The sequence below is a fragment of the Hemitrygon akajei genome, chromosome 30, assembly GCF_048418815.1.
Source record: "Hemitrygon akajei chromosome 30, sHemAka1.3, whole genome shotgun sequence".
NCBI classification, from domain to species: domain Eukaryota; kingdom Metazoa; phylum Chordata; class Chondrichthyes; order Myliobatiformes; family Dasyatidae; genus Hemitrygon; species Hemitrygon akajei.
In genome coordinates this window covers 13,215,497-13,227,797 of record NC_133153.1, presented here as the reverse complement: position 1 = coordinate 13,227,797, position 12,301 = coordinate 13,215,497, and the positions used below count along the sequence as shown (strand labels likewise).

General features: G+C 38.8%; 1 protein-coding gene across 2 annotated transcripts in view; it reads left to right on the top strand.

Moving 5' to 3' along the window:
* efl1 (elongation factor like GTPase 1) overlaps positions 1-12,301 on the top strand; it is a 280,941-nt gene that overhangs the window by 205,783 nt on the left and 62,857 nt on the right. For both annotated transcript variants that reach the window (XM_073033003.1, XM_073033004.1), the window contains one exon: positions 1,747-1,894. In XM_073033003.1, coding sequence (XP_072889104.1) covers positions 1,747-1,894 — 148 coding nt within the window. The remainder of the gene's footprint in view (positions 1-1,746; positions 1,895-12,301) is intronic.

The window sequence follows — 12,301 nt, the reverse complement described above, 5'->3', positions numbered from 1 at the left end:
TGATTTTTGTCCGTAGAATCTAACCGTATTTTCTTTCAGACTATGCCATGGTGCAGCTTGCAAGATAAACTACGTAAGGTCCTTTTGGTGTGGTGATCCATGTAAGAGCCCTTAACATTACCAATGAAATTCAGGATCTCAATTTCAAGTGAACTTCATCAGCACAGAAGGATACTATTTAGTCCATTATGTTCATGTTAGTTTTCTATCAGAGCCTCTCTAGTTTCATATCCCTGTCCCTTTCTTTGTACCCTTACATATTTCTCCAGTGCCCTCTTTTAAGGCCAAAATAGAACCTGCCCCTGCCATTTCTGAAGGCAGAGCATTTGAGATTCCAACCCTACATTGCATAAATAGCCTCCCATTATCCTTTCTGTCCAGATGACCTAACATTTAATATAATCCATCAAATCTCCCCTCAGCCTGGTGAAAACACTAATCTAACCTTACAACTGTACTTGCTCATCCCAGAAACACTTCTCGTGATTCTACTTGACCCTCTAATATCTTTCACATCCTTCCAATGATATAGCAACTAGACTGGATATGTCACCCAATCTGAGAGAAGACCAAAGTGTTTTATAAAAGATCAGCATGCCTTTCTCATTTTTATACTCTCTACCTTGGTTGATGATGCATGGAATTGTGTATGTCATAGTAATCACTTCCCCAGCCAGCTTCTACTTTGAATGACTTATGTGTGCACATCTAAAATCCCTCTGCGTGCAACCCTTTTAGAACAGTATACTTTATTCAATATTGTCTCTAATAATTCTTCCTACCAAGTGCATCATGTCATTTGCTAAAGTTACACAATCGTAAAAAGTAACATAGAAAGCTTGGCACTACATGAGTTCCTTGTCAGTCTTTGATACTCCATTAAAAGTGCTGTAGCCTCCACTCTACCTTATACTGTATTTATCACTTAAAGGTGATGGATAGATGGGAAATGTGCCTCAAGTTAAGGATATGTTCTCCCATTCCTTTCTGAAGTTCTTTTGCTGAATATTATGATGAGCTTTTTTCATTTCCTCTGGGATGTAGCTTTTATAAGAATTGCTAAATGCTATCTGTTTAAGCTAGACTTTAAAAATAGATACGGTTGGATATCTGGAGAGTTCTTGGACATAGGTAGGACAGGCCTTCTTCAATTACTTTGTATAGATTGTTGAACCTATTAAGGTGCTGTAAATCAGTATTCCTGCTAATGAAAGACCAATAACTAGCCCATTGAAAGTCACTGCTGTGTTTTCAGTGTAGTATAGGTTATGTGGTACAGCAGTTCCATTGCATTAACACCTGCAGTTAATTTTTAACATACACATCACCACCAACTGCAATAGTTGTAAACAGATGGGTAATGGTTCAATCAGTATTTGTTATTGCTGTTAGATCAAATGTAAGTCAAGGATAGCATATAAAGATTTTAATGCTTACACTTTTCAGATCTACTCACCCCCAAGGAGCCTATCTGGCAGTTTCTTGTAATAAGAAATAATGTACTAAAGGTTTTTAGGATGTTTGTACGTCCACAGAAGGAAATTAGAATTATGCTGTTGAGGAAAGGCAATTTTCAATCGAAATTCCATCAGGTGGGAACCTCCATGATGAAAAGTGTAGCTTTGTGGATGGAATTATTTATTAAAGAAAGTAGTTGGTAACTAGGGGAGAGGGTTGTGTTTGCTATACTATCTTCTAAAGCTGCAGTGTGCATAACCTTTGGGTTTGTTTCCTTTATTCCTGCAGGTGAAATGCCACAGCTGGTGAGGGGAATGAAGTTACTTAACCAAGCTGACCCATGTGTGGAGGTGCTAGTCCAGGAGACAGGAGAACACGTATTAATAACTGCCGGAGAAGTCCACCTCCAGCGTTGCTTAGATGACCTCAGAGAAAGGTTAGAGAGTAAACAGCAAAATGCAGCCTGGTGCCTTCAGTGCAATTCCTCTAGTGATTAGTGGAGGCCAATGCAATGAACATATTCTCATGATGTGGCTCTGAAACTTATCCCTGGGTATTTACTCATAAAGTACATCCATATGTAGATGTTTAATATAACAACATTTTCAAATTAGATGCATTTTAAAACCTCTCCAGGCATTGACTGTGCTCCTGGTGGGAAGCATCATCTTCATGCCAATCCAACAGTATAAAATTAAACTTGATGTTGCTTTGTTTGACTTTAGAGCCTAGCTTCCCTTTCCAACTGATCAAATCAGCAACAGAAAATTGTGGTAAGTGAAGAAACATGTTTTTAACAAACCTTAGATCCTGGATAGGAGGCCAACCACCACATATAACAGTAAACTTTTTTTCTTACTGAATACCAGGACTTGCACGTAATGTGCATAATATGTAATGGATAGCCACGGCACTCCACAGAATGGATGCTATGTACATTGTAATAGATCCAAAGTTTGGAAAAATAATTGAAGGTCACTTAAAAATTATATGTTTAAAGTCAGTTTCAGAGCAACTTCCATCACACACGTAGCTACTTGAAATTACGTTGTTAGATCAGTGATCATGAAGCATCTTCTAAGTCATTTTCTGCAAATGGGATATCGGGGAATTGTAATTTGTGAAGATTTGGCATAATATTGGTAAGAGTGATTTGTGGTGGGAAACAGTGTTGATTTGCTGATGATGTGAAAGTAGTTTCAGGGAACTCCAGAAGTCAGTTGCTTTCTGGGATAGTGAGCCTTTTCAGGAGAATACTGAGTATTTGTCTCAAAAACATTAGTGTTGAAATGTACATAGATGGGAGAGAAATAGATAAGAGAAGGAACAACTGCTTTTTATCAAGCATTTTGTAGAATGAAATAATCAGTTTACTTGGACCAAAATAAATTTCAGACTTCTTACGCTCTGGCCCATCTACAGATAAGTAATGAGAAAGTAGCAGCTGGCAGATGAAGCCAACTGTATGGGGGCATGTAAGTTACTTTTGAAAAGGCAAATTCTGATTGAAGAGGCATTTTCAGTAACTGAGTAATAGCTGATAGCCATTGGTGTTTTAAAATGTTGATAAATCAGAGGACATTAATATCCATCTCAATAAAGGGACAATCTTTGAGATTGGGCCAAATCTTGCTACTGCACCAGCTAATATTGATGTATGAGCAGAACAGGGAATCTGGGACCTCAGTGAATGGAAGGCTCATTTAAGGTTTGAGAACGATTCATGGAGATGGTCAACGCAAAAGGGGAAAACATGACATTTGTAAACTTATAGCAATTGATTATGTGCAGAAATGAAATGGAAGTCATTAAATTAAACAATTTCCAAGCTGTGAAGATTGATTAGAATTGAATTTGTAATTATCATACCATTAAAAAGGTACTTAGGCTCAAATTACTCAATTTTCCAAGATGGTTTTAATGAACAATAATTGTGCAAATCTAGTAGGTTCTTAAAAATAATATAAGACTGTTTATGGACGATCAAGCTGAATAAATCAATCAACAAATTAACAGGTAACAGCAAATCTTTTAATCTGGTTATTTTGCATATAATGGCATATGTGTTAATGTTGTCTTTACTGTAGCGATATAAATAAAATGCGTGACAAATTATTACCTGGTAGACAAGGGACTTGAAATTCTCTTGTTTACCACTGTTTTCATGCTTAACAAGAAGAAATTTAATGAAAATCCCATTCATTTCTTATTGCACAATTCTCACAGGACGCTAAATTTATTCTGTTAGATGAGTTCATTCACAGAGTGTCTAGACATATGCATTGACTTCAAATGGCATAATACATGTTTTGAAATCACTGGGAGTAAAATTCAAGGTTAACTGTATATCAATGTCCCACAAAATTCATTTGCAGGCTGTTCATATGAAGCAGTCCTTTGAAAATCAAGTGAAAATTGGTTCTACGTGAGTAAAATAAAAACCAGCCTGATCTGGTCTGTAACTATGCAGTTCAAAGTTCAAAAACCATATGTCACCATATACAACCCTGAGATTCATTTACTTTCAGGCATACCCAATAAATCCAAAATAGAAAAATAACCATAATAGAATCAATAAAAAAAAACTGCACCAACTAGGGCATTCAACCAGTGTGCAAAAGACAACAAACTGTGGAAATAAAAAAGAAAGAAATAATAGTAATAAATAAATAAACAATGAATATCAAGAACATGAGATGAAGAGTCCTTGAAAGTGAGTCCATAGGTTGTAGGAAAGTTTCAAGGATGGGACAAGTGAATTTGAGTGATGTTATTCTCTTTGATTCAAGAGCCTGATAGTTGAGTGGTGATAACTGTTCTTGAACCTGGTGGTGTGAGTCCTGAGGCTCCTGCACCTGCTTCCTGATGACTGCAGTGAGAAGAGAGCATGGCCTGGGTGATGGGATTACCTGATGGTTTCCTGAATTGTTTTGTGTTGAAGTGCTCAATGGTGGGGAGGGGTTTAACCTGTGATGGATTGGTCCGTATCCATTACCTTCTGTACGATTTTCCCTTCAAGGGCATTAGTGTTTCCATACCAGGTGTGATACAGCCAGTCAGTGTACTCTTCACTACACAATTGTAGAATTTTGTCTAAGTTTTAGAAGTCATGCTGAATCTTTGCAAATTCCTAAGGAAGTAGAGATGCTGTTGTGCTTTTTTCATAATTGCACTTACCTGCTGGGGCCAGAACAGGTCCTCCAAAATAATAACGCCGAATAATTTAAAGTTGTTGATTTTCTGCACCTCTGATCCTCCGATGAGGACTGGCTCGTGGACATCTGGTTTCCTCCTGCAGTCAATAATCAGCTCCTTGGTCTTACTGACATCTTGTGGCACCACTCAGCCAGATATTCAATTTCCCTCCTATAGGCTGATTTGGCACCACTTTTCGTTCACTCTACGACATTAGTGTTATCAGCAAACTGAATATACATTGAATGTGTGCTTAGCCATACAGACATAAGTGTAAAATTGAGTAGAGTGGGGGCTAAGCACACAGCCTTGTGATGCACCTCTGCTGATGAAGATCATGGAGGAGATCAATTCAAGGTAACTAGGGGCTGCAAGTACGGAAATTGAGGGGCCAGTTGCTCAAGGAGGTGTTAAGGCCAAAGTCTTGAAGTTTATTGACTAGTTTTGAAGGGATGATGGTATGAGCTGTAGTCGATAAAAACATCCTCATGTATACATCTTTGCTGTCCAGATGTTCCAGAATCGAGTAAAGAGCCAATGAGATGGCATCTGCTGTCAACCCTGTTGACTTAGCAGGCAAATTGGAGCAGATCCAAGTTGCTTCTCAGGCAGGAGTTGATGTTAAGTCAAAGCACTTTGTTACAGTGGACGATAGTCATTGAGGCAGGTTACCACATTCTTCTTGGGCACAGGTATAATTGATGCTTGAAGCAGGTGGGTACCTCATCTACCGATCTGAGAGGCTAAAGATCTTAATGAACACTCCAACCAGTTGATCAGCACAGGTTCTTAGTACTTGGCCAGGTACCCTGTCAGGGCTGAATACTTTTCGTGGGTTCACCCTCCTGAAGACTGTTCACACGTCAGCCTCAGAGACTGAAGTTTGTGATGGTCCCTCTACATTTCGATGGTCAAAGCGAGCATAAAACGTATTGGACTCATCTGCAAGCGAAGCCCTGTCGTCGCCTAAGTCCCTTGATTTAACTTTATAAGAGGTGATAGCATTCCGGTCTGCCACAACTGTCAAGCATCCTTCTTTGATTCAAGTTCAGTCCAGAACTGCCACTTCGTCCATTAGATGGCTTTCTGGAGGTTGTACTTGGATCTCCTGTATCTTTCTTGGTCACCAGTCTTCAATGCCTCTATTCTTGTCCTCAGCAGGGTTTCTGGTTGGGGAAGATGCTGAATGATTTTGTAGGGACACACTTGTCTCACCAGTCTTCAATGTCTCTATTCTTGTCCTCAGCAGGGCTTCTGGTTGGGGAAGATGCTGAATGATTTTGTAGGGACACACTTGTCCAAAATTGTTTCAATTAGTCTGTGTGAACAATGGTATATTCATTCAGATCCACAGATGAGTCCTTGAACAGAGCCCAGTCCACTGACTTGAAGCAATCCCATAGCCATTCCCCTGCCTGTGCCTCATGCAGCTACCTTTTTGTTATCCTAATCTTTGGAACTTTGCTCTTTATTCCCTGCCTGTATTCAGGTAGGAGAAGACAACCAAGTGATAAGATTTACCAAATTGCTGAGTATGGAACAGATGAATAGATTCTGTGTATGGCCCGCTGAATTCCTTCAGCATTGTGTTGGTGTTTGTGTTGCTTGGATTTCCAGCATCTGCCAATTCTCTTGCACTCTCTTTGGCTTTTCAGTATTTATCCAATTCCCTTCTGAAAATAACTGCTGAATCTGGTTCAGTCATTCTTTCAGATACTGTATCCCAGATTATGGCTCACTATCTTATAAAGTCTCTTCATAATATCCTTAAGTCTTTGATCATCAACCATTTATCAAATATACACCATACTATCACCCTGTCCTTGAATTCCTGTCTTTCCAGGTACGTGGAACATTCTTCTGGTTTTTTTCTGGTACATGAAACATTCTTTGCTCAAGGCCAATTCAAGTAGCCCTCTACTACTTATTTTCCAATGACCATGTTAGTCCACTAATGAGAGGTGAAATTAATTATTCTATATCAATTATTCTACAGATTTCTGTCTTCCTCCATGAAATCCATTTGCAGCCTTTCATTCCCTTCGTTGACTTCTTGATTTCCACTTTTAGCATAGCTAGTCGTAACTGTCACTATTGTCCCACTGACTCCCACAAATGTCTCATTTGCCTTTCCTTCAGTCTTGCCTCTCAGTACTCAGTTTCATTCTCCCAGTTTTAGACTATTAGACCATAAGATATAGGAGCAAAATTAGGCCATTTGGCCTATCGGTCTGCTCCACCATTTCATCATGGCTGATCCACTTCTCCTGTAAGTCCCAGTCTCCTGCCTTCTCTCCATATCCCTTCATGCCCTGACCAATCAAGAATCTGTCAACTTCTGCCTTGAATATACATAAAGACTTGGCCTCCACAGCTGTCTCTGGCAATAAATTCCATAGATTCACCACACTCTGGCTAAAGAAATTCCACTTCATCGCCATTCTAAAAGGACACTCCTCTATTCTGAGGCTGTGCCCTCTGGTTTTAGGCTATAGGAAACATCCTCTCCACATCCACTCTATCAAACCATTCGATAAGTTTCAATTAGGTTACTCCTCATTCTTCTGAATTCCAGTGAGTACAGGCCCAGAGCCATCAAACGCTCTTCATATGATAAGCTGTATAATCCAGGAATCATTTTCGTGAACCTCCTTTGAACCCTCTCCGGTTTCAGCAAATCCTTTCTCGGATAAGGGGTCCAGAACTGCTGACAATACTCCAAGTGAGGCCTCATTGGTGCTTTACAAAGTCTCAACATTACGTCCTTGCTTTTATATTCTAGTCCTTTTGAAATGAATGTTAACGTCGCATTTACCTTCCTCACCACAGATTCAACCAGCAAATTAAACTTCAGAGAATCCTGCACAAGGACTCCCAAGTCCCTTTGCATTTCAGATTTTTGTATTTTCTCTCCATTTAGAAAATAGTTAACTCTTTCATTTCTTCTACCAAAGTGCATGACCATATACTTCCCAACATGGTATTCCCTTTGCTACTTCTTTGCCCATTCTGCTAATCCATGGTCTAAAACTGTAGCCTCACTGCTTCTTCAAACTACCTACCCCTCCACCTACCTTCATATCATTTGTAAACTTCTGCAATAAAACTATCAGTTCCATCATTCAAATCATTGACATATAATGTAAAAAGAATCGGTTTCAACACAGACCCATGTGGAACACTACTAGTCACTGGCAGCCAACCAGAAAAGGCTCTTTTTATTCCCACACTTTACCTCCTGCCAAACAGCTACTGCTTTATCCAGGCCAGAATCTTTCCTGTAATACCATAGGCTCATAGCTTGCTTATGTGTGTGTCACCTTGTCAAAGGCCTCCCAAAAGGTACACAACTTCAACCTGTTCTCTTTAGTACATCTTTCTTGATGATCGCCCATTTCAAACCCATGCTTCCGATACATTTTCCTTAATCAAAAAATTATCTTCATGCTGACATTGCCTTTGATTTTGTCTACTCTATTTCCTGATTCTCAGTTCCTAACCCATTTTCTTCCTTCCCAAAATGAAGAAATGAAGCACCTTTTGTTCTCACTTTTCGACTCACCAAACTGGATTCAGTGGAGAACCCTTCATTTTAGTTATGTATGATGTGATGTCACCAATAACTCAATCTTTCTATCACTGGAATTATTCTCTGCTTAACATCTGACCCCTATTCAATTACCAACAACGCAGCTTCTCTTCCTTTCCCCTGCTGTAACATTCCAATTTCTGTTGGATCATCCCATAACTAAAACACCTACCACACTTACTTTTTATTTATCTTCCCTTTCCATTGTCCAAGGAACCTAGAAAAATGTATGAATAATTATTTATTTACATTTTTATTTTTTCAACTACTGCCGCGCTCTAATCCTGTTTATGGCCGTTAAAAGCACATAGTCTATTGCAGTATTCTCCATGAATGGACAAACAGAATCTCTCCAAGGTAGAAGGCAAATTCTGTTTGTCTGCTAATGGAGAAATCTGAACAAGAAGTTGAGCAATACACACAAAATGCTAGAGAAACTTAGCACTATAAAAGGGAGCAAACAGTTGAAGTTTCAGCCGAAACCTTTCATTAGGACTGGAAAGTAAGTTAGAATAAGATGATGGGAGGAGGGGGAACAAGTGCAAGCTGGCAGGCAGTAGGTGAGACTGCGTGATGGGAAGTTGGGTGGGTGCGGGAGAGGTGATGAATTAAGAAGCTGGGAGGTGATAGGTGGAATAGTTACCTCAAGAGCTAAAGGAAGAGAAATCTAACAGAAGAGGACAGTGGACCATGGAAGAATGGGGAGGAGGGAGGAAACCAGAGGGAGGTTGATGGGCAGGTGAGGAAAAGAGAATGGGTGAGAGGGAAACCAGAAAGGGGAAATGGGAAAAGAGAGAAGGAAAGAGGGGAAAAGATATTACCTGAAATTGCAAGACATTGCTTTTATTTGTAGCAGAAGTAAATACCAGGGCAAAGTAAAACTTTTGAGAACTTAGACAAAGATAGAAGCCACCTACAGAGGTTCACTGAAATATGACAACCATAAACAACTATGATTAATCCTGGGTAAATTTGTTATTTATAATTGATGACAGGTTACAGTTGGGTTGACGGGGCTATGCATGGTTATTGAATGCAGCCCATATTAACTATATTGTGCATGATTCCAAGGTATGTGTAATTAGTGGAAGAACTTTGTTAGATTTTGAAGAGTGGGAGCAGTGAAGGTGACTGGGAGTGTGAGAAAGAGAAAAAACTGGCAAAGCGGCAGTGGAGAGAAATGAAAAAGCATAGTTTTGGGAATATGCAGCAGAAATTGGAATCTTGAGACTTTAGTTGGGTGGTGGCATGGGTGCTGTTGTAATTAGCAGCTGGGTTTGAGGCCATGTTCAGCTAGGATAGGTTTTAGAGTTGCACTTAGTTTCAGAGGATTGCCTTTGACTGACAGTAAGATGTCAAGGACACAGAAGATGGGATACGGTGGGGATAGGGCAACAGTGAAGCAATAATCTTAGAAGTTACTACTTAAAGCAGGAAAAACAGTGGAGTGGAACCATAGTTGGATAGCTGTGCCAAAGAACTAGCACAGAAGTGATGGGTCATATGAATTCTTACATGCCACTTAATTCTGAGTCCCTAGAAAGTACTGTTCAAAATGTAAAAACATTGAGAAATTCAATGGCTTTATGATTGCTTTTAAATGAGTTATGAATTTAAGCAGAACATCCTTTGGGTAACAACAAGGGAAGGATTTTTCTCTGCAGGAGCAAAAAACAAGTGTGGGTGAAGGAAACCCACAGATTTTTAAATTGTTCATATGTCACAACAGCAGCACTATATCACTACAAACATAAGCGAAGTATTAATTAAACCAGTGCCCCATGTGTTCCACTTGGAAGTACTTTGAGCTCTATCCAAAAATCAGTGCTACTAATCTTACATTTCCGCAATGTTGCTTTGCATTTCAAGCTGTGCATATGTTAGATTCTGTGATTGTTCCTTACAGACATGCCATTTTAATTCTTTCCAAAATCAACCAGATCCTGTTGGTATGTGGAGGAGCAATGAAGGAAGCAATAGTTCAGACAAGGTGAAGAAGCTCGCCAGTCCTGATCCGCTAGTCTCTTGAGAATTCTAAGAAATGTATTAATGTCTTTCAGCTTCTCTTGTCCTTGGTGAAAACTTACATGATTATTCTCATAATCCAATTTTCCCATCACAAAGCACTTCATTTGTTCCCTTCTGTGTCCTTTCAATTGCTACAGTATTTTTCTTGTGGTTTTACGATTTATTTGTGAAAATGCTGTATAATCTCAGTGCTTTGGTTCATTATTTAATATTACCTTAATAATACATTATGACACTGAGTGTCTTTTATTCATTACCACTGAATATTGTTGTGATTGCTTCTGTTTATCATCAGTCTGCTCTCCCACATCCTTTTCATTTAGCATACATGTTTTCATCCTAGTTAGGTATTTTTCAATTCCATACTTCAAAATTTTCTGCATTGATTCTCCTACATCCTTCCTGTCAGCCAATCTTCAAGTACAGTGGTTTGTGGTTAATTGGGCTATTGGTTAATCGAGACAGCCGCTTATTTGGGATAATTCTTAAAGAACAAAAGCTAACTGAGAAAACAGCCAGGATTCCCTTTTTATTTGGGACACCGTGCTGCTTCACTGGGACAGGATACCGATGCCAAACAATTTGTCACTCACATGCACTTGTGTGGCTGTTATACACTACACCATGCTTAGAGTAGTTTTTAAATAGTTTGTGTTTGAGTTCAAAAATCAGTGATATCTGTCACTGATATTTGGCAAGAATAAGCAGTTAGACAATTCGGATAATAAACCAAAGGACATGATTTTGTTCAGTTACAATCAAAAGAACATGGCAATGTTCAATTCCTCTATGGTAGTTATTAGGAATTAATACATAGTTTTATAGTATTCTGATTTGTTCTGTATTTTACTTAAATATTAATTTATTACTCAGTTAAAATTAGTTTGTGTTTTTATACCTTTTTTAACTATTTCCGTGAAACTTTGGCTAATTGTTGCAGCCGCTCAATTAAGCCAAAATGTGCTGGTCCCGATATGTCCAAATTAACCTGAATCCACTGTATATTTAAAATATTCTTCAGCTACTTCATCTTTAGATTTCATCCTCCTCATTAACCTTTGTCCTTCTGACTCCTGGTTATCATCACTTCAACTACATTCAATAAAAACCCTCAGGTGTGATTCTACGAGTTACACACACAGAGTTGGATTAGATTAGTTCATTGGTATATACAGCAGGGTGCCCTCGTTTGCAAGAAGCTCACGGGATAAACAAAGGGTGAGCAATATACATGACGGGAATAAGTACAACGATGAGTGCAAAACAGCAGAATAGGGTTCAATCTGAAGTGCAAGAAGGATATTAAATTAACTCTAACAGAATAGCATAAATAGTTTCAAGAGTACAAGAACATGGCAACATCACCGGGAAGGAGATGTGCAAGGTGTGATTGGTTCAGGAGTCTGATGGTGTTGGGGAAAAAAAACATCCAGGCTTTGAAGCCCCCATATGTTCTCACAGAAGGGTAGAAGAGACTAAAGGGAATGGCCATAGTGGCATGCATCCTTGACTGTACTCACAGCCTTTCTGATGACACATCGTGAATATGGACGATGGAAGGAAGTGGCGAGTCTATGGGCTGTGTTTACTGGGCACTCTATAGGCTGCTAAGATATTAGCAGTCTCTGTGGAATCAGATATTGAATATCATCAGTTAGCACCATATGAATCCATTTCTACCAGTTCTTACTTGACAATTTAATTGACAGAAGCACATCATTTATAAATATTACTTATTTTGTGATACAAGAAATTTGCTTCAGCAGATTATACTCCTGACACCTGATGCAGCATCAGATGATAGCTACCTTATTTCTAAGTTACTTTTCAAAATAGTAGGGATTATAGAAATGATCTTCAGGCATTCTGAATAATTATGAATCAATTATTATCGACAGTCATAATATATTTACCAATAATTATGTACAAGAATTTTAAGGAAATTCGAACTATACTAAAGTTCCAGACTTGATATTATTGATGGGATAGGCCTTCAAATTCATGATTCATTCCATTATTCGCTATTTTTTT